The following is a 24,371-nucleotide window of genomic DNA, read 5'->3' on the forward strand; positions in this document are numbered from 1 at the left end:
ATCTCCCTAATCCAGAACTCTATGAAGCTATTAAATATATATGGGGATATATAAATATAATATATACATAAATATAATATATGTAAATATATGTGGGAATATATCTCTAAAGAAAAGAGTTCTCAATAATAATTTATGAAAAATAGTTAATTCAAGATAAATTTAAAAATTTATTAAGCAACTCCCAATAAACTTCATATTCTTGAAATAGTAAAAATAGGGGATATTGCATGGGGCACCTACCACAGTGTGAAAGGAAGCTCAGAACTGGAAGGAGACAGGTCTGAATTCCAATGGACGATGTTAGACCAGATGACAAGGAGTAGCAGGGGATGCCAGAGAAGGGCAGTATGGTGTTGAAGAGCAGGTCTTTCCTGATGCAGGCAGATGTAAGTCTGGAGAATTACTGATGGAATGCAGTGAGGTGTAAGTCAGAGGAAACCTAGGTGCAGAGGAGCTGACTGGAGAGTCAGAGGACTCTCAGATTCTCCTGGTGATCCCTTTAGCCTCCACAATTTTGTGATTCTAACCAGTCATCAGCCTTAGGTAGAAGAGAGAAGAGTTTGAAAGTGTCATCAGGCATTAGGGTCTCCCAGTGCTCCTACATTTATCTGCCAATTAAATGCTAATGTTCTAGGAATGAGTTTCCTAAAGGTGAAGTGGAAAGTTCTTTTCTTTTTGTTAATATCCAGTGAAATTCCTCCTTCCAACCTCCTCCCCCTATTTTTTTTATTTGTTTCTTTTACAAGATCTTGCCAGCTGCCATTTGTGATTTAATTCCCATGTATTATATCTTGTCTATTTTTTCTCAGCATCTATTTTACAAATTTATTTCAGCCAAATCCACATAGTCAGTGTCATTATTCACAGCATGTGGGGTACTTATTCCTTGAGGAAACCCATTCTTTGTTAGTGTATTTTCAAAGCTGTCTGATACATCTTCATGGCAGTAAAAGTTTCAGTTATGTTATTGTACTTATATCCATTTTGTGATTTACTTCTCAGTAAATATTTTATTAGCCCTTTCTACCAGCAAATTTTAAATCAGATTTTGTATGTAGCAATGTCTTGTCTTGGAAATAATCTTGTTGACAGAATACTAACAATGCAAAACTCTATCCACTTTGGAGTTGAACTTTTGATTTCCCATAGGTGCCTCATATTATGATCCACTTATTAATTTCTTCCTTTATTAAATCATCTGATATTCATTTTTTTCTCAGTAAATGGTTGCCATTTCCCATGGGGTAGGTGTTTTGACACACAAACACCAATTATTTTTAAAAATGTACTTAATTTTTTTCAAGTCCCCATGGACCAATTTTTCAAGGGGAGTGAGGGGCTTAATTTTCCCAGGGTTATATTCAAATTTTGGGGGGGCATGTAAATTCAAGGCAGTGATGTACCTATTGTAGGATGATTTTCAGTCATTGCATCCATCCAGGAAAACCTCTATCATTTTTAGGTGTTCAAATTAGTGAACTTAATAAAAGGAATTTGTACCATGTGTCATGGGAGAGTGATAAACTAAAGAGGATCTTGGGACCTCCCAAACACTAACAGCATGAAGCTCTCATGTCCTCAAAGGTGAGTGAACAAAGAAAGCAGTATTGCTAGGCCAAAGAGATGAGGCACACTTGGCAGAAGCTCAGTCCAAGCTGTGCCCACGAGCAGAGCTGGGGAGCAGCCAGAGTTGCCTCTGGGGCATTGCCCAAGGCAGAGAGAGAAGGGGAGGAACTCTCACCAAAGCTTTCAGTTGGCCAAATCTAGCAGACAATGGCTGAACACAGGAGCTTGGAAATAAAGCCTTAGTGGGCTATCATATTTAACCCCTGGAGAAAATCACTTTTTAAAATATATTGCTTCTTTGAAAAAGAAATTTTTCTCAGTAGTAAGCTTTATTAGTACATTTGTATTTCATAGATAGAATGTATGATATCATTCTATCATAGCAGGTTAAAATCATTCCAACTAGCTAGTACATAGTTTGGGCCTGTAATACTGTAGCACAGGAATTGTGGCAACATTGAAATAGAACTTGAGTTATTTTAATACTGTCAATTTATGGAAAAGGTGGTTTTATTTGCATTTTAAAAATTAAAATAATAAAACAGAGTGACTGAAGAATGATTATCTGTGAAATGTGTCTTGCTGAATTTGAATCTAGAGGAAAACTCATTCTATTAACATTTGCAGCAAATTTAAGCTGTCAAGGCCACATGTGCTAGGATAATGCAGCATAGACAACATCTACCTATGTCTGTATCAACTGTCTATCTACCTACCTAGCCACCTACCTACCTCCCTATCTGATCACCTGTCATTATCATTGTTATCTACCATGTATCTCTCTACTATATATATTCATGCTCTATCAATGTATCTATCACTTTACCATCTTTCAACATCTTCACTGTCTTCATTTATTATCTATCTCTCTATCATCTGTCTCTATATTATCTATCTGTTATTTATGCACCAATCATCTCTGTGTCAATCATCTATCATCTATCTATATATCTACCAATCATCTATCTACTTTTTCTGTCTAATTTTGCTAGGGCTGCCATATCACAGACTGGGTATGAAAAAGCAGAAATTTATTTTCTCACAGTTCTGGTAACTAAAAGTCAAGATGTCTACAGAATTGGTTTATTCTGAGGAAAAGATCTATTTCCAGGCCCCTCACCTGGTTTATAGGTGGCTGTCTTTTTCTATGATTGTTTAAACCTTAGGTCAACATTTCCTTTATCTTATCTTTCTCTCTCATTTCTTTTTTAAAAAGCAGGGATGTTTTATCACTAACATTGTCTAGAAGATCAACAAGTGAGAGTAATAAAAGACTCAATATTTAGCTAGTTCACTATTGTTTTTAAATGATTTGTGGAATGGAGACCCTCTTAATTGCCCATACCTGGGAAGGACCCTCCTCCCACTCATTCTTGGCACAGCACGCGTTCGTAGCCTTGAGTGTCAACCTCCATGGGACCCTGCTTAGTGCAGAGGAGAGGCGAGGAATGACTTGAGGACAAACATGTCATCGGCTGGCCATTTGTCTGTCTATGTGGCACTCTCACGAAGGGTGGGAAATACTTTTCTGCTCCCATGGCATTCTAACTGTAGGAAACTTGGCAAGATTTTTGTTTTGGTCTGTCAGACTAAATGCATCACTGAGATGTCTCATCCCCTGACACAAGGAGGTCATGGGGAAGACTATCAATACCCTTGGATCCACCTGAGTCAGAACACACGCCACCTGTCTTTGGATTCTCAAGCTGTCAGTTTATCATATCCTTGTGTCCAGGTCTCTGAGAACTGGACTAAGTAGAGCACCCTGAGTTTCCTCTCTCCCACAGACACATTAGCATTTAGACCCTTTTAACCCAGCTCCTTTTGATTTTACCTTACTCAAAAGAAATCATCGCATAATTATGAGTGCCCTGACTGAGCCATACCATTATTTTCCCAGATTCTTCTCAAAATTTCTTCTTTTCTTATGAAAAAAATGACATTTCTTTACACTTCTGAGCTCCGTTGTTTTAATCTCTTAGCTAGGGGAGGAAGGAATCTATTAGCTAAAATCTCAAAATATTATACTGTGTGTACATTGTTTCTTGATCATTTCTCAAGTATTTATTAAGTCTAGACTTGGTACTATTGCTGAATATTTTTATTTCTCCAAATTAGCTTCATGGCTTTGGTTAAGTCATTATGTTTGTAAGTTTTGATTATTTTAGTTGGATAATAAAGTCTGTCGATAATAAAGTCTATGCTCTATATTTTTATGGTGATTTTGAGAAGAAAGAGAACCCAACAAAACCCTTTTAAATATATCAAGGATTTTTGTAGATTAAAATAATTGTTAATATACAATTAATTAAATTTGTGAACTAATATGAGTCACTTTTAAAAGTCATCTTAAAAAGTGTTGATGGGTATTATATGATGTTAATTTATTTTTCTCCTCCCTCATATTTCTTCCTTTCCCCGGTCCCAATTCCAAAATGTAGTCTGCAATGCATTTTGTGGAGAATATAGCAAAATCAAAGGCAGAAATAATAGACTAGAAGTGTTTCAGTCTTTATGCATTTTTGTTTTTGAAAGTCTTTGTGAAATTGTAAAATGTTTTAGAAAATGAGGGAGAAGGGAGCTTGTGGAGGTGACACCAAAAAGCAATCTTTGAGCTGGGCACAATGACACATACCTGTAATCCCAGTGGCTTGGGAGGCTGAGGTAGGAGGAATGTGAGTTCAAAGACAGCTTCAGCAAAAGCAAGGCACTAAGCAACTCAGGGAGACCCTGTCTCTAAATAAAATACAAAAATAGGACTAGGGATGTGGCTCAGTGGTCAAGTGCCCCTGAGTTCAATCCCCAGTACCATAAAAAAAAAAATAGTCTTTGGAGGTTGGGGATGTACTCAGTGGTAGAGACCTTGCCTAGCATATGCAAGGGCCCGAGTTCAGTCTCCAGTACCTCAAACACACACACACACACACACACACACACACACACAGAGATACACACAACATCTTTTGGGGAAGCAGCAATTTCCTTCACAATGCTGTGGACAGCTGTTAGCCAGGTCATCAGATCCATTTTTTGTCCATAACACTTGGCAGAAATCATCTCAACACTGGCTACACTATTTTTTCAAAGTTCTGCACTATAGTATGTAAGTAGGGGTGAAATCCACTGATTCACCTGGAACAAGAGAGTCTCATAAAAGATGGCCAAGTATGACAGAATTGAAAAAGTGAGAAACCAAAAGGCCAAATGGACATGGTCTCGCATACCTGCTTGGACTGATTATCTTGGACTGATCTCCTGAACTCACCCCCCAGATGCTGTTGAGACCTGCATAAAATCTCAAGAACTATGTAATATGTGAGAAAGTATCCAAGAAGTTGGATTTCAGTTAAGTTTTATAAAATAAAGATAAATTCCTTGTACACCTGGGCTTGTGGTATGAGAATTACATTCTTAACGCTTTTTGAAACTTACTAAAAATTATTAAAATTTCTTTTTGGAGAAGTAGAGAAATATTAAGTTTGGGAGGGGATGTAAAAATAATTTTTCAAAACTATAACTGGATTAATGAGAGAGCAAGCAACAGAATTGTTAGTTCCTGAATTTTTGCCCCATATCATATTTAAATTTATGTTATGATTCCACCCAGTGTTAAACCTTGGTGCACTCTGATCCTCTGGCTGACAGGATAACATACCTCATTTAAAATGAAGAACCAATTCTTATAAGGCTAATTACTTCTGGGTGATCTAAAACATAAGACAAATGATTCAAAGACAGCCTTTAAACACGTATCTTGCTTCTCTTGATGGCTTACTTATTTGACTATGTAAGATAAATGACTTCTTCTCAATAGAACCAATATTAGGCCTTTCTGTTAAAAGAAAATAATCTTAGGAAAAATCTACCTAAATCACTATTTTTGTATTTTTATTACTGTTATTTGAAGATTTTTACACTTATCTGGTCCTTGTGATTTACATATTACTGGTATTTTTAATTAAGTTTTATAATAACCAGGTTTGAGTTCCTGAAGACTTGCTGATATTTTGTAGAATGAAGGTAGGGTTTGACATCAAGATCATTCTTTGAGTTATTGCTATTTTAATGTTCTAGAGTTACTAAGTGATCTTTAACTTTCTTTCTTTCTTTCTTTCTTTCTTTCTTTCTTTCTTTCTTTCTTTCTTTCTCTCTTTCTTTCTCTCTTTCTTTCTTCTTTAGAAGTAGTTGAACACAACACCTTTATTTTATTTATTTTTATGTGGTGCTGAGGATAGAACCCAGGGCCTCGCATGTGCTAGACAAGCACTCTACCACTGAGCCACAACCCAGCCCTACTAAGTGATCTTTTAAGGACAGAAATTCATTCTCCAATTGGCCTCATAATTAAATGTATCCAAATCATTGTAATATGTAACTATTTTATTATTTTATTATAAAGGATGCAATAAATATTTGATAAACAATTCTAATGTTTTATTGTAATTTTGTACTGCAAATGGTTTTATTACAAAATAAATATAATATTATAATAATTTAAATTGAATATATAAACATTGATTTACAATATATTGGGGCTATTCAGAAGCAACTCATAAAGCAATCTTTCTTCATAAACATTGTGTACCAGTTCCTAGCCACAACCCCCAACCACTTTTAATGGTGTTAGTAGTATATACACATGGAGAGTGAAGAATTAAGAAAATAATGCATATGATTCAGGTAAAACAAGATGCCTTCACCATAGCTATTTGTTTATTACAGAATAAAAAGAGCTGTTTATTTAAGCCTGACTAGTTGCCTGAATCATTGCTCTGATTCTTTATTTTGCTTTGCATGTTTAGGCTTGCACATTGACTAACGATTAAATCAAGGCATAGAAACCATTCCTTTCGACCTAACCCTAAATTCACCAGTCATGCTATGTATCCTCTTGAAGAGATTTGTGCTGGTCTTCCAACATGGCTCATCCAGAGATACTTCTCTTTGCTTGAAGGTGGCAATCAAAGCTATGATATGAATTATCTTCTTCTGAATGTTTATTTCTAAGTAGGTTTACCTGTAGAAATTAGAGACTTTGAATTCCATCTTCTTACATGTCTTAAGATAAATCATAGCCCCCTTATCCTTAAAAGTGTTTAATTTAGTGTGAGTTTCCTAAAGGAATAATAAAAAACCCTTTTGTATTGAATAGGCATTTCCATAGTTTGGTAAATTCAACCCAAATTACTTTGTGATAAATACAATTTTTCCAGAATGATTGCTTAAAAATAACATTACTTAGCTTTTACTGTAAGTATAAGAAATAACTTTGAGAAAACAATGCTATATTTAAAAATATGTGTATGTTTTATTGCTGTGAAGTATCAATGACAATTTTAGATTTCTTATCAGAAAATATATGATAGTCAAAAGAGTAGTCCATCATTGCATATAGATGATTGAACATATACTTGATTTTTGAACACACAAATTGGAGTGGGGATTGAGTCCAATAATAGCAAATAAACTTAATATACAGGAGATGAAAATGTCTACATATATCATTTGCATGCCTGCCTCCAGTGAAAAATTAAAATCTTCATCTCAATTTCAATCTAGTCCTACAGCAAGTTCTCCTGCCTGGAATACTTACAGGTTGTGTCAGAACTTTGTAAAGCACATCAATCATAATCCATAGCTGCTGCTAAAAACAAATATTAGACATAACTGGTGGAGGTCGTACTATGCACTCTCACATTCCTTCGCTTATCTGTTAGTCGCGCGCCGCAAGCTGGGGCTGGATATCTGTTCCATTTTTTTGTTCTGTTACAGCAGCAGAATCCACAGAGCAGACCCCCGCCAATGAAGAGGACAGCAGAACTCACCCAGCCTAGGAAAAGGGCAGCTCCCAGCTCCCTTTTCTGACCTGTGTTGATGGTTGGGTCATAGAAATCCCTGATGATGATATGGGCTGTCCAGCACACTGGAATCAGAACGAAGATGCCCGTCAGGATAAAGAGGACTCCTGAAGTTCCCAGAAGGTAAGCTTTGACCCTCTCATTAGAAGTGGTGCATTGGATCTGCTTCATGCCACAGATGCCAATAAGTAGAGCAATCAAAGAGAGAGCAACAGCCACACACATGAGTGCCCGAGCTGCTTCCAAGACAGGTGGGAGAGCCAACAAGGAATTATAGAACTTGCACTGCAGCCTGACCTTGACTTGTCGGATGCAGTTCATCCAGAGCCCTTCCCAGAGCCTCTCAAAGACAATGATGTTGCTGCCAATGAAAGCTGACACTCTCCACTGAGGCAGAAGCGTTGTGGCAAGAGTCCCGACCATGCCGAGGAACCCGAGAACCAGCCCAGCAATTTGCAGTGGATAAAATGCCATTGTCTTTATTCTGAGACTGGTCTAATCAAGAACAGCAGAAAAAGATGCCCAAGATGCAGAACGTGGAGAGCCCTTTGAATCTAGAGCAGTCTCTGATGATATTCTTTAGGGTTGCTGCCCATTTCATTTGGCTCCAAATCAGCAGCTACAGCTGAACTTGACCTAACTAGAAGGACCTGCTGTAAATGCCTGCTGTACACACATACTCATTTCTGTATGAATTATTCACTCCTCATATATAATTGTGTCTCAGCCAATCAGAAGGTATCCAGAGGTGTGTCAAGAAATACTGCATTCAACTTTAGTATTTCTCATATTATTATTGTCTTAGCAATGCTGTCATTAAATGTCAACGGTTCCAGTGTGAATTGCTAATTACAGAGCCGAAAATCTCCTGTCTAAAAACCACTCTGATAGGAAAGTATAAGTACAAATGTTAAGCTAGACTGAAGATAATGCTAAAACCTTACCAGTTCTTCTGGGAGCAATTGAAAAACTCTTTAGACTTCAGATTGTCTATGGCTTTTTCTAGTTTAAGTTTAAGCCACCTTTCCTTAATATGGTTAATCAACTCTGGCTTTAATAAAGGCTTCTAGACAGGGAGAAGTACTTAGGTAGAGTTTCAAGTCTTCTACTGAAACCATTTATACTTAGATGGAGTCTTAAGCAAGAAATTTAAATTGCACAATTTGTTCTTCAGATCCAGAAAGAAAAAACAAAGAAACAAAAACACCTCATAATTGGTTTGAATTGACTATCAATTATTCTATTAATGTTAAGTAACACCTCTCCCTATGTAGAAACATGGTTAGAGTATAAATTTTCATTAGATGTTTCTTTAATGACAGCTTGAAATACATCACATTTGTATATTTTATTTTGGGGAGCGATGCAAAAATAGAATTTTAGAGGGACTATGATACTTAAAATTCAGATCATAGAGACTTTTTAGAGTTGGAATGTGTCTTCAAGGTTGCAAATCTCAAGCTGCTCATTTGCCAGATGCAGAACATGAGGTCTGGAGGGTGCTTGGCTGAAGTTAGCTGTGTGCTACTCAACCCAGGGACAAAACCTCCAGCCCACTGTACTTGTCCCCATCTGTTTAGTCTGATTCAGAACTAGGAGGGAGAGATGCCTTTTCCAAACCTTTTCACACAAAGAGAACTAAATCCAAAATTTAACACTGCCCCTTCTACGGTTTTTCAAATACTTCTCAAAGGGGGAAAAACTCAATTGAGATTATTTCAAAATTCAAGAGTGGAGTTGGCATCCTTGACTACCCCTTACCTACCACCACCCAGAGATTGGGGCTTTGTCTGGAAAGCATGGGCTTATCTCTTCTACATCCCACAGGAATCTGTCTTAAGAATAGAAACTACTCAAAAACAAGCACATGGAACATTCTTTACCTGGATGACATTGCAGATTACAAATGTCCTCCATTTCCTTCAGTCGCAGGTCAAAGAGTGAATGGGTGGTCCAGTACTACCCAGATTTAGAAAGCCCACTTATTAAGAATTATGGAGACCATTGCATATTCAACATGGATGGTTTGGGAACCCTCTCTGAGGAAAGCAATCACCCAGAAAATAGATGACTTTTCTGCAGAAAGCTCCCTATAGCAGCTCAGGATGCAGAGTTCCTTGGCCCTGGGTGCTGGGCTTCTGAGTCACAGCCTTCACTGTTCCCGCCCTACCAGAGTTTCCCAACCTTACTCTGACTTAGGGTTTCCAGCTGCTCTTCCCCGATCTAGTTCCTCTTCCTAGTTCCATCTCATTTTTAGTCCCATCTTTACTTTATCCTGGAAGTTTCCAGTTTGCTATTCTTTTTCAATTGTTTGATTTTCCACCAGTAAGGATATCTGGTAACACAAGTCAGGGCGTATGTCTACTTAGACTATGGAGGTATATCCTGAATATAAGAACAATCTGAGGAACATAATAACTCAGGAGTGTTAGCTTTTGCCCCTCACAGCCAGTCAATTGTCAGAGCCATCTTGACTTTTTCTCTTTTACACTTAGAGGGAGAATTTGCTTTCCTCTCCAGCCTCTCTGTAACTCTCATCCCCTTCTACCGCTTCTGCTGCCCTGAATCCACCAGTCTTTCCCTCCCTTGTTGTACATATGCCCTCTCCCTATTTCTGAATTGTTCTTCAGAAAATAAAAACATTATCTGGACATAGGGGGTGAATGTCTATAATCCCCGTGGGAGGTTGAGGCAGGAGGATAGCAAGTTTGAGGGCAGCCTCTCAAATGAAATAAAAAGGGTAAAGGGGCTGGGGATGTAAAGCTGTTGCCTGGCATGTGTAAGGCCCTGGGTTTGATACCAAGCACTTCATAAAAGAAGGAAAAAAGTGGGATGGGGTACAGAGGGTGTAGCTCATTGGTAAAGCAACCCTGGGTTCAATCTTCAGCCTCACAACAAACAAACAAATGAATGAATAAATATTTCTTTTAAAAAATAAACTTACTGAATTGCAATCCATTTTGAAATCCCATGTCTGCACTCGCTGCTATGTACCTTGTGTATCTTTTGGTCTACTCACACCACTTTTCATTGCTCCACACATTGAACTCTGCCACCATGAACACTTTACTAGAAATGCTACAGACTTCCTGGACATTCTAACTCAAGCCTCTAAATAATGCTTCCATATTTTTTTTTTATTATAGGACCTTTCTGTAAAAGTGATCACCAGTGCCTGTCTTTTTATGGGGAAGTAAAGAATATGTGCTTTGGGAGAGATTCAGTCTTCACTTGATGTTTTAATCATTCATCTTGAGTATGTTTTTGAACCTTGTGAAATTGCAAGGTTAATAATAATAATAATAATAATAATAATAACCTAATAAGACTGAAGATCTAATTTATGGATTTTGTGTAAAGTACCTGTCCTAAGCAAACACTCAGAAAAGGTTTGCATTGCAGTGCCATAATTCAGTTCTTCAATATTTGTCTTATTTTCTTTATTATATTAGCGTGTCCATTATTTCTCTACCTGCTCATTATCAGACTTTTTTTTTCAATAAATGCCCTTAACCATGTTTGTTTCCTCCAGGGTTCCACATGTATTTCAGTATTCTTCTTACTCACACACTGTCTATACAGAGTCTCATGAGTGGCCCCTGTGTCCACTACTTCTTGCAAGGCTACAACTTAGGAAACTCTTACCTTTAGTCCAGGCCTCTCTCTATTCACTATTCTCTGTTCATTTTATTTTTTATTTCTCAGTGTCTCTTCAATCAAAAAGGAGCCTGGGGTAGACACTGTGATGTTGCACTAGGTTTCCCTGTCCAGCTGCATCAGCCTCCTTCAGATGTTGCCTGAAAACAAACATCTGTTCAAATCATTCTCCATTCATGGAGTCAATCCCCATCCAGTGACTGATGGATAATGGGTTGTAAAGATCAATCCTGATAGCCCAACTATAGGTTAAGTCTAAGAGGTGATTCCAGCTTCAGCAGGGCCTTCATTGGGTCTTCACCGTGACTGGACTTCTCTCCATGATCAGTCATCTTCCTTCCCTTCTTTCCTCCTCAGGTGTTGATCCCATTAAAAACATAATGCACTGATCTCTACCTTACAACCAGCTTCCTAGGGAACCATATCACTGATGGACACATTATTCTAGTTCATTAGATATATTTTATCTTCTGGCATTGCTGTGCCATAATTCAGTCCTTCAATAGTTCCATCTGAATCATTTCAACAGTGACTTAGCTAATCTTCTGACCTCCAGTTTATGCCTTTCTGATCCATATCCCACCAAGAAATCAAAAAGACCTTGCTGAGCCCAAATGTAAACATTACTAATTCACATAGAAATTTTCAGTAATTCTCTGCTGTATCCAAGACAAAATCAGAATAGCTTAAGATTTTCTCTCTCTCTCTCTCTCTCTCTGTCTCTCTCTTTCTTTCTCTCTCTCTCATTGAATGTGGCCCCTGGCCAACTTTAAACAACTTTAAATCTTAGCTTATGACCATGACTATATTTCATGTTCTCAAAAACTTTACATTTTAATGAATGTGGTAAATATTAAGCAAATTATCACCATAATGCATGTCATTAAAAATTTAGAGATAAGCATAAAAATATAAGGTATAAAAATGATATGAATAGAGCATTAACAGAAATGATCTCCACTTTGATTATAGGATGGGGAGCATTCCAGGCAAGACAGACTGTCTGGGTGAAGGCACTGAGCGCAGTGCAAACAGAAAACCTTGAGCAACAGGAGAGTGAGAACAGAGACAAGGCTGCAAAGGTAGGCCATTTGAACCATCAATAACCTCCTAAGGTCTGTGCAAAGACAGTTAAAGATTTCAAGCATGGAACTGACACTATGAAACCTCAAGTCCACATTGAGACAACAATCACCAAAGCACCAAAACAGTATGGAAAGGCACCAAAGTAAATATGAAGAAACTGTCTAGAAGGTTACTGTAATAGTCCAGGTGAGAGACCATGAAAGCTGAGTTAGGGGACTAACCATGTGGAGGATCAGATGCATTTACATCATGTATCAAGTGGTAAATGTGACGGGTGGACTAGAGGTAGAGAAAGGCGTCAGAGATGACTGTCATATCATTGAAATCAGCATCATGTATGCACTGTGTGTTTACTGAGAATAAGGATGAGTGTGACCTTTTAGAAAAAAAAGATCAAGAGTTAGTTCAGTTTTCAAATGTGAGTCCGAGTTGTCTGTCAACCTTTCTAATTAAAATATATACGGAATTGGATGTTTTGGATCTCAGGGGGACAATCTGGACTGTGTGGATATGTGGGAGTCCATCCTGTCCACATATGACCTATTATTAGACCACGATCAGTGAGAGGAATCTAACAATAAGGACAGCTGATTTACTCTGCCAATCTGTCCTCCTGGTACTTGTACTGAGGTCTTTGGCAATCTAATTTAGGTTGAAGACTTTTTGACTTCTCTGTAAAAATGTGTCAGTTTTACTTGCAGCATCAGCTTTAAGTGAATAGAAGTGCAAGAATCACATCATTATGGGGAAATGGGGACACTTGACGCATCACATCTCACCAGACTTCTCTCCCATTTGCAGAGTTCTTCCACACCTGAAAATGTTGAGACATTCTTCTAATTTGCTGTATATCAACTTTGAAGGAGATGAGAGGTCTCCCCCAGTGGCCAGTTCAGGTTTTAACAAGTATAAATGAGTCAAAAGACTTTAACTGGATGGAAGCTGAGTTAGAAGAGCTACAATATGGAAGCAGAAATGGATTCACATTATGTAGAAGATGAAACATTCACACATGCGTAACACGCACGCACACACTTGAATACGCATTTCTACTCTATGATTATTTATCCCATTACTGATTTTCAAATTTGCTCTTTCCTCTACAGAAAGCATTTTCTTAATTCCCCTGAGCCCCCTGGACACATGCATCTTGTTCATTTAACAGTCATTCATTTTCCTCTGGATTTTGATCCAAATCTAGTCATGGGAAAAACTTTTTCTGAATTCTCGGATCATTTCTTCAATGCCATTTCCATTCCTGTTATTGTTTTTACCTTAGTACTATGCATTTTCATCTATACCCTTTTTTCACAAGTTCTAGATAAATACACATTTCTATCTGTATTTATATAGTCGTCTCCCATATGGGTGACAGATGCTGTGAGAACTGAGACTATGTCCAATGTGTTTATCATTAGCTTCTCAATAATATAGATTCCCTGATCCATAGTAGTTGCCCAGGAAATATTTCTTGAATGAACAATAAATTACTTCATCAATACAACGTTTCTTTCAGTTAATCCATCTCCTAATTTACGGTTCAGCATTTAATTACACCCTCTAAAATTATAAATTGACAGTTTGAATGCTTTTTATAAAAACGGGATTTATATATAGAATATTATCTCATTTATTTAAACACACACACACACACACACACACACACACACCACTTTTCTATTCCAGAAATGCATTTGGGGATAATCTAAAAATCATCTAAATTAAATTTAATGTCACCAGCTAGTCAATCAAAATTTTTAATATATTTATTTTTTTAGTTGTAGTTATTTTTTTTTTAATTTATATGTGGTGCTGAGAATCGAATTGCTAACTCACATTTCAACTATTTTAAGCCTACTTACATACCAGTATTGCAAACAGACTTCCCTGTGAAGTCAGTCAGGTAAATTCCAGATTCCACCCCAAGTAGAGGAAAACTATATTAATCAAACATGTTCTATAGAGGTGTGAATTTATCTTCCTGCTTCCCTTTTCCTTTTCTCTTTTCTTTCTTTTCATTTCATAAGGATGCAGAAAGACTCGTAAAACAAAAAGGTTGTCTTATGATTCATGAAAAACAAATGACAATTTCAGGTACAGAGAAAACAAGGGTAGGAAACAGAGGAGTAAAATGGTATAAGATTTGTCTATGAAATATGTACCATATTTGCTAAATACTGGCCATGAATTGCTTCTAAGTTTATTTAGCAGCAATGCAGAGTACTCATGCAAAATAAAAACAAATAAACTTTTTTTTTTTTTTTTTAGTTGCATTACTCTTCTTACATCTAATGCCAGAAAGAAACCCTTTTCCTTTTGGAATACAATGAACAACATTCTTGCAGTAAATATACTGGCCACATTTCCAAGGTATTTCTTATTTTACAGTAACCAAAATAAGGTGGTCCAAGTGTTCAGGTCTTGAACTTTTTTGATCCATAATTCTCAGCCTTGACTTCATATTAGAATCATTTGTGAGATCTGTGAAATATTACTCGTGCCTGGTCCACATTTCAGATCCATTAGACCAGAATTCTGGGGGTTGGGTTCAATCATCAGTTTTTATACTTTGGTTGTTTTCATAGTCAAGTAAGTACTTTTAAAATGTCTTCTGTGATAGTAGCAATAGGCAGGCAGGGATCAGAAACATGGCTTTGAGTTTTTATTCCTGGGTGTATTTCAGTTTTTAATTAAATTATATAAGAATATTTATTAACCAAATAATATCCCATATCAAGCCAATTAACTCAAAATAGCTCAAGATGGGACTAGGCATCAACATTAGTTTTGTTTTTTTAAATGGTTCTAGTATGGAATTGAGAGCCACTGGCTGATTTGAATGGATGGATCTTATATCCCAAAGGCAATTTTATATTAATATTTCTCCTGGTAGTGTTTTTGAGTCTTGATAGTAAATTTGAGGTTGTATTCCTTGACAAGAACCCAGAGTGTAAATATTTTATATTGCTTGTTAAACTTAGTCCTGTATGAATAGGTGGCGAAAAGCTTTGAAATAAAAATGATAAATTCGTTGCTCTTATCTCTCTACAATTAGGCAATGCTATTTTTGAAAAGCAGAAGGGCATGATTTTTATCAATTATAATTGAAAACACCTCAGCTGGGGTATTAGCACAGTGCTTCTCGACTATGAAATATGTTCAAATGCTTTTGGAAACAAGGTATTTAAAAACACATTTATGGTTTGATATTACTTCAGCTAAGTTTAGACATAAAAATATTGTGTAAACTTTTATGTTTATGGTTTTTACAAAAACTATAAATCCAATATAATTAACAAACCACATACAAACAAAACTTCACATTTGATAAACTCCAAACTCTCAACTTTGATTTGGTAAGGGATCTTGGATTTTTAATATTACATCCTGGATGTGAGATTTGCTAGAGGAAAGATGTACTTTCATACTTGTTCTCCGCTTGCCCGTTTTTATTCATTAAGTTTCAAGTGTGGCACGCCATTATTTAAAGTACTCATTTGTCACTGTCACTTCTTTTCCTTTCAACAATGAGATTGTTTTTAATCTGATCAATATTCTGCTGAGCCCAAACATCTAAGAGCTTTCTCTAAGTAAAATGATAGCAAGTTAAGTAACAGTGTCCTTTGTTGCGTGTTCACTTCTATACTTACTTCTAATGAGCCAGACAAAAGTGAGATCTGCCCCTTATGCTTGATCCAAATATAGGAAAAGCTCCTGGGGTTCTTCCTTTAATTTTGTATTCCTTGGTTCTGTTTCTATATCTTGTGAGGTCTTGATATCCCATCCATTGTCTAGGAGATCATGAACTCCACATTGTGCAGGGTGCTATGATCACATTTGGCCTTTCTTTTACATAATTTAAGGGATGAAAAACCAATTTCCATGTATGTGAATGCTTATATCCCACCATAAAAACTGTATCTGCATAAATAACAGATAATTGAACCAGTAACTATATTAAACAGAACAAATGTTCTTATTTTGAAATTCGGACAATTTACCTTGAAGGAGTCAGAGGCACACCAAGCACATTAAATGTGCAACATATTCACCTTAGGTCATCTCTTAGGTCTGTGTGACCATCACATGGTGGCTAATCCAGGATATGAACTCATATGGCAGTAAACAACTGTAGTTGTAATCCAGATATTCGGAAATAACTAAATGCCCTCATTGATTAGATGTGTCTCTAAATATTTTAGTAACTCTCAAGTTCCAATGGATGTCAGCTTAAAGGATAACAAAGTGTCTCCCTGTTTTCTCCTCTATATAAATGAATTAAATATTATAATTAATGTAAATTGTTTAACTTGGTACATATACTAAATAAATTTTCTTCATATTAATTCAAAATATGTCTATTTGATAATTACTTTTAACACATTACTTCAAGGTAATCTTAACAGTAAATTTTATATTATATATCAAATAGACTATATTTTTAGAATAGTTTAAGATTTACAGTAAAATTAAGAAGATAGTACAAAAAGTTTTCATATAATCCACAACCAGTTTTCCCTATCATTAATATTATATGCTGAAGTGGAACATTTGTCACAATTAAGAAAACAATACTGGTACATTATTAATGCATATTCATAATTTCTCCATATTTCCTTGGATGTTATCTTCTGTTACAAGATCTTCTGGAGGATATCACACTACCCGGAAGAAACTTCTGTCTTGACCAGGACAGTAGAAAAATACTGCTCAGGTATTGGTAGGATTCCCCTTTAAAAATCGGTCTCATATTTTTCTCATGACTCGCCTGGGGCTTGAAGATCACAGAAGTTTCAGGGAGGAAGATCACAAAAGCAAAATGCTGTTTTGATAATACCATATGGGGTAAATATTACCAATGTGATCTATGACAGCTGGTGCTGGCCTTGTTTGTCTGGTTGGAGTGGAGTTTCTCAGATCTCCTCACTGTAAAGTTACTCTCTCCCACTTTCCATAGTGCACCGTTTTAAGAGAACTTACACATGGCACACACTCAAAGAGTAGAGTATTTGCATTAATTATTCTGAATTCTTATGCAAAGGCGATTGGTCTTTCTTCTCCATTTATTAATTTATGCAAGTATTATGTCAGAATAAAAGCAGGATGTTTATTTTATTATTTGAGTCCTAATCTAAAACTCCTTTCTTTTTGTTACTCAAATTGTCCTAGCAATTATGAAATGTTGCAACTAACCTGTTAAATGGAAGTTTTTGCTTTATTTTAACATCATCAGTGATGGGAAACACAGAAATGAGCGTTTTCAAATACTTCTGATAGAAAGCAATTATAAGATATACCCAAAATGTGCTTTGCAGTGGAAGTTCTTTCTGTTTTCTTCTGTGCCATGTCATTACAACACATCATTACTTACTAGGATCACCAAATAGTCCACATTTCTCTTGTGTATTTCCTGTCTCAATCTTAAAATCAGCCATATCTCTATAGAGCCCTGACTTCTTTAAATGGAGAATGATATTAGAAACCTAACTGGGTTCTAGATGTACTTGTTACTACTGTGCATTTTTCCTTTTAACCCTCTCAGCTAATATAGCAAAGATATATGTATTTCCCCACTAACCTATGTGTGTGCACACAAATAAACACACACACACACATCCCTTAAACCCTTGCAATTATTTATTAACAGTGAAAGCTCAGTGAAAATAGGTGTCTTTTATTTTGTTATTTACTCTCTTATCAGCAGTAGGCAAAAACTAGCATGTAATTTAGATAGACTAGTGAGTAAAAAAAAAAAATGAATGGTCTAATTATTTCAGTCAATTATACACTATGGGCAAATTCCTACTTCAAAAAATATTTTTCCTTGAGATCATTTCTAGAATTGAATGTCAGCCTATTGTATTCCTTTGTATTACTTTAAGGATTAAAAGTACAAAACATAAAGTGCCTTATATAACTATATAACACTTAAAATAAGAGTGGAAGAAAATTGTCTATTTAACCAATCTCCTTCAGTTTGTTTCTCTTGTTAAAACTCCTTAAATTTCCTACTTGAGGACTTCAGATTATTTTCTTTTTATTTTTAAATAGCAGGCCAAATAATGAATAATAAAATAATATAAATAATACAAATAATTCACACATTTTGAGTATATCTTATAATTGCTTTCTATCAGCAGTGTTTGAAAACACTCATTTCTGTTTGTTCACCATCACTGGATATTAAAATAAAGCAAAAACTTCGATGTAACAGGTTAGTTGCAGCATTTCATGATTGCTAGCATGTGGTTTTATTTGATTACTGATGAGGCTAAAATATTTTTTATTTCTCTTTGACATTTTCTCTTTGATTATTTTTGCTTTGGCTGTCAATGCTTTAAAATTATTTATAATACATATTTATAAGTTGAAACAATAATGTGGCAACTTAATTCATGTTGTAAATAGTCTTGTTTGCTGTCTTCCTTTTAATTTTGCTTATTCTTTGTTTTGATGTACATGCTTCATACAGTACTGATGTAGTACTCGTGTAGTTAATATTTTCCTTTATGCTTTTTACTGAATGTCTCAGTATATCTTCCATAACTATTGTAGTTCTCAATAAGGTTTTTATTTTTACATAGGAACTTTAATGCATTGATCATTAAGTATGACGTAAGAGGAAGAATTCACCCTTTTTTCACATTTTTAATTTTATCTATGCCTTTTATTGAGCTATATCTTGTACTAAGCCATTGCTTTTACATCTTTTAAAAAACACAACCCTTATCATAATTCTAATAAGCAGAATGATAATTCACTAAAAATGTCCAGATTCTAAACTCTGAGACCTGTGACTATGTTATGTTTCATGGCAAGGGGGAATGGCATTTTAAGGTGGACTTTGATGATTGAAGATGACTTTAACAGAGAGAGATTAGCCAGGATCACCTGGATATGTCCAAGGTAATACAGCAGGCTTTGTAAAGTAGGAGGCAGAAGAGGCAGAACCAGAGAGAAGATGGTATGTGAAGGACAGCCCAAACTGCTGACTTTGAAGATGAGACAAAGGACGCAGGTAGCATCAAGTAATATGAAGCACAAAGAACCAGATCTTCCCAGAGCCTTTTCAAAGACTGCAGCCCTAAGAACACATTGATTTTAGTCTAGTAAAAAAACATTTGAAGTCTCTGATCTGCAGAACTGTACAATAATAAATTTGTGATATGTAAACCACTAAATTTGTGGCCAATTGATTCATTAGCCATTGGAAACTAATATACACACTGTTATCAATTTGCCCTGTACTTAGAGCAGTTACTACCTTGGATTTATACACACACACACACACACACCCACAAACACACATACATATATGTATGCATAGAGATGTGTATATATAAATATAAAATATATATATATAATATAATTATTTAGTCATCAATGGACCTTTATTTTATTAATTTATAAGTGGTGCTGAGAATTGAACCCAGTGCCTCACAAATGCTAGGTAAGTGCTCTACCACTGAGTCACAACTCCAGCCCCAACTACCTTGGATTTCTACACTTCATCTACATATACACTTTGCTGATCTCATCCAGCCTATGTCCTTAAAACTACCTCCAATTGTTTATCTCCAATCACGGACCCTTCTTTGGATCTAGACTCATCTTTTTAACAACTTACTGAATATTTTTTCATATTGGGGTTCACTGGACTTTTTTGGGGAAGGAGGCACCAGGGATTGAACTCAGGAGCACTTGACCATGAGCCACATCCCCAGAAGTATTTTGTATTTTATTTAGAAATGGGGTCTCACTGAGTTGCTGTGTACCTTGCTTTTGCTGAGGCTGGTTTTGAACTTGTGATCCTCCTGTTTCAGCCTCCCAAGACGCTGGGATTATAGGTGTACACCACAATGCCCAGCTCCACTGGATTTTGAAGCACAATCTGTCCATAACCACACTCTTATTCATACAAATTTCTCTAAATTACTCTTTTTCTGTCTTAATAAGTGCAACCTCTATATGACTGACTTATCAGCCCCAAATCTTGAAGGGAAGGTATCCTTTACTGAGCTTTTCATCTTATAGCCAACATATATCCTAAGAAAAATTCTTACGCCTTATCTTCAAATCCAAGATGTACTTCCCGCTGCCAATATCATTGTCCAAGCTAATAACTCCTGAAATATTTTTCTGATTAGTCTTACTGCCGTCATTTGTTCCCTGCTGTTAATTCTGTACAGATCATGTCTCACTGTTCCTTTCTGTGGCTTTCCATCTCACCTAGAATAAAATCTAGCATCCTACAATATTTGAGTTTTAAATATCTGATTTGTCTCTCGTTGCTCTGGCCTAAAACTCTTCCATTCTTTACAGGTATTTGGGGGGCTCCCATCTTGTTTTCAAAGATCTCAAAAGAGCATGCTTAAAGCCCTGGGTTCAATCACCAGTTCCAATGGGTGGCGCTCTCTGCTCAGATGTTATCTATTCAGAGAGAACTTCGTGTCCCATGAATACCCAATCTAAATTTAAACTCCTCTATCACTGTCTACTTCACCCTCATATGTTTTTGTTTTAATCACTCATCACTTTAAGCCATTTTGTAATAAATCTATGTGTTGATCTATTATTATCTTTCCATCCATTCTAAGTAAATTCAAGGGGAACAACAACACTCTTTGTTTTATGTACTAATATATTTCTAATATTTAGACCAGTGCCAAGATAGTATGGGTTAAGAAAACAGTTTTGGAGTCATTTAATTTCTTATGAATCATCTCTCTATTTTCAATTCTACGTCAAGGTCTATACAATTTAATTTGCTGGAAATTTATTCATATTCTTTGTCAGACTTTATAACTGGGCTGCAACTTTTTGCTGTATATTTTAACTTTAAAAAATAATGTTTTAGCTATTATAATTGTATTTAAAATTTTAAAAAATTTTGCTGTTATTTTACTTTTCAAATATGTTTGGCTCCCCACCCCAGGCAACTTTAAAATTGTTTTGTTATATTCACATAAAAGGAAAAAAATCACACTGAATTCCTATAGAAAACATGGGCACAGAGAACCAGGGCTCTCAACTTGGCACCTAGACTGCTACACAGTTATAAACTATAATTATCATCTTTGCACATGATTCTTGTATTACTTATTAACATCAAGTCTCAAAAACACTGTTGTGGGATTGGTATGATCTTCCTCTACACCTTTCTGATTATGTTAAAAAGAAGGGTCCGTGATTGGAGTTTATAATATTGAAAAATGATTAATATTGAGTTTATAATATTGAAAATTCATATCAGTTTCCTAATTTATAACACTTAGAATGCATTATGCATAGTTAGATTTGAAGGGTATTTAATTTTATCTTTAAGTGATTCAAAGTTTTGTTGCCATTCTGAATTTGTTTTTAATCTATCGTGATTTTGAATTGTAAAATAATAATGATAATTTTTACTCACTTATAATTTGCCACTAACCAAGGTCCTGAACTACCTATTTTGTTGTAAAAGCTATCAAAATCTTACAGGTGAGGAAACTAGGCAGCTAGAGATAGCTGACAATGTTCAGTGCCTAAATTCAAGCTCACATGCATTTCAATTTACATTCTATGCTTCAAAGACCCTTAATTCCATGTACCGCATGTTCCTAACCTTCAAGGAACTAGGTCATTACATGATTTCTCCATGCCCCACACAAAATCAAGTGTAATATAAAACAGTGGTTCTCAGTTGGGGCCAATTTTCCCCAGGAAACCTTTGGCAGTATCTAGAGACTTTTTTTTATTGTTCTAGTGCCATTTAGAGGGTGGAGGCTATGGATGCTGCTGAACACACTTCCTCACACAGGGCACAGCCCACCACAAAGAACCAGGGCTCTCAACTTGGCATCAGACTGCTACACAGTCATAAACTATAATAATCATCTTTGCACATGATCCTTGCATTACTTGTCAGCATCAAGTCTCAAAACACCATGTGGGGTTGGTATGATCTTCTCCTTCAACTTTCTGAAGAGGACATCGGGCTTGAGATACCAAGGTGAATTGTCCTTCTGCTAAGAGGTAAAGCCAAGTTTTGTCATATTGCTGGGCCTGAGCCACATTTTTATAATATTGCACATTCCTTAAGTTTGTCTTGTTTAATTAAATTGAAATTAAGATCTCCTTCAAGCTTAGAAATCTATGAATTTATCTTATAAGAACAAATTAAAAATCAATAACAATTGGCACATATTTATTAACTTAATTTTATGGTGATGGAAAAGGGTCAATCTTCTGAGTCAATTTCTTCCCTATTAATTTGAAAACTACTGTTTACTGTGAAAGATGAAAACGTAAAACCAAGGCTTTATATCATCTGAAGACAATGCTCTCTCCAATGTCTTCAGTGTGGTTAACAGAGCTGATCATAGGGACACTTGAGATTTTACATAGCACTCTCAGCTATATAACAATTAATATTAGTATTTTGTATTGTTTAGTGATTAAGGAAAAGGAGAAAGAGGAAGACACACACACACATACAAACACACACAACCCCTTCCTCTAGTTAAAAAAAAAGTCCATAAGAGGACATGATTCATCAAAACCCTTTATTATTGTTGATGTCACAGGACAGAGAGATTTTAATGAGAAGACACATAATTGTACTGTAGCCTGAGGAACAAAGGATTTACATAGATTATCTAACATTACAACATTCCCAAGAGAGAAGGAAGCAGCGTGTGCTACATCCTTACTAGGATTTGGGATTTGTGAGAATGTGGAACAAACAGATCAGTGATGTGGCTGAAGGTATTCTGGAAATCAGTAACTAGAAAAATAATTTTTCTGTTTATTTAAACACTCTTTTTTATTTTGTTATTTAATGTTTTGATTGACACATAATATTTGTACATATTTATGAGGCGCAGTATAATGTTTTGATGCAAGTATATATTGTTTAATGTTCACCTCAGGGTAATTAGCATATCTATCCCATTAGAATTTTATCATTTCTTTTTGATGAGTACATTTGAAATCTTCTCCTAATAATGTTGATATCTGGAGTGCACTGTTGTTAATTATGTTCACCCTATTGTTCCATAAACACCAGAATTTATCCACGTATCTAATTTTAACCTTGTACACGCTGGTCAACCTGTCTCCATCCTGCTAGTCTCCCCAGTCTCTGGTAATCACTGTTTTGCTCTCAACTTTACAGATCACCCTTCTTGATTCCAGGTATGAGTGAGATCACCTGATGTTTTGTCTTTCTGTGCCTCTTATTTTATTTTAGATAATGTCTTCCAGGTCCATCCATGTTGCTGGGAATGACAGGATGTCATGCTTTTGATAGCTGGATAATAAATATTGCATTGTATCTGTGTGCACCAAATTTTCTTTATCCATTTACCCATTGGTGAGCATTTAGCCTTATTATACATACTGGCTGTTGCCAATAGTGCTGCAATAGACATGGGATGCAGATATGTATTTGAAATGCTGATTCCATTTCCTTTGAATATAAGCCCCAGGAGTGGGGTTGCTGGGTCATATGGTAGTTCTACTTTTAGCTTTTTGAGGAACTTATGTACTTGAGGTTGACTGCATAAGTTTACATTCTCACCACCAAGTGTATCAGAGTGTGGCTTTCATTTCAGAAGAATCAGTAGAAAATTACAAAATATATGATATAAAAGGAAGCTGTTAATGAAGCTAGGAAACTTACATGCAGATGAATAAAATACGAAGAAAAGTCAAGGAAGTAAGACTGTTCATTTCTTTATTCAACATCTGTATTTCAGTATATTTTCTGGTTACCTACTATGTGATCACTCTACCATGCACTGGTCATAGAAGAGTAAGTAAGGATGATAAAATGTCTACTCATGAAGACTCCACAATTTGTAATGAAAACAATTATCCATGACTTCAAAATTAAGCAAAATAAGGACTTGCATGCCTTTTCAATATCATACTGGAGAATTGCCTAAATGACTCAAGAAAGGATTACTTCATTCTTTAGGAAATTACACCTCTGTTTTACATGGTATTTGTTATTGGTTAGGGTTTAAACTTTGGGAAATTACATGTTAACTTATAGGCTTTTGTCTTGTAGAAATGCAAATAATTTGTAAATGGTAAGAAGATGACTTACCGTTTTATTTTTGTTAGAACATTATAGGGATTATCAAACTTTATTTCTCTGTTATTTTCTTCTAATAACTCTTACATCCAGCTTCCCTGACCTGTTGTCTGTTTCATTAG

General features: G+C 35.7%; 1 protein-coding gene across 1 annotated transcript; it reads right to left on the bottom strand.

Annotated features, from left to right (window-relative positions):
- Positions 1-7,163: 7,163 nt before the first annotated feature.
- Positions 7,164-7,956, bottom strand: Cldn17 (claudin 17). Its single transcript, XM_015478424.2, has one exon. It carries the CDS (start codon positions 7,899-7,901, stop codon positions 7,227-7,229), a length of 675 nt encoding a protein of 224 aa, XP_015333910.1. The 5' UTR covers positions 7,902-7,956; the 3' UTR covers positions 7,164-7,226.
- Positions 7,957-24,371: the final 16,415 nt, after the last annotated feature.

This window comes from Marmota marmota, unplaced genomic scaffold (assembly GCF_001458135.2).
Source record: "Marmota marmota marmota unplaced genomic scaffold, marMar, whole genome shotgun sequence".
Classification (NCBI taxonomy): domain Eukaryota; kingdom Metazoa; phylum Chordata; class Mammalia; order Rodentia; family Sciuridae; genus Marmota; species Marmota marmota.

What these genes read in the sequence shown, in the direction of transcription:
- Cldn17 (XM_015478424.2), bottom strand. Translation starts at nt 7,901, where the DNA reads ATGGCATTTTATCCACTGCAAATTGCTGGGCTGGTTCTCGGGTTCCTC.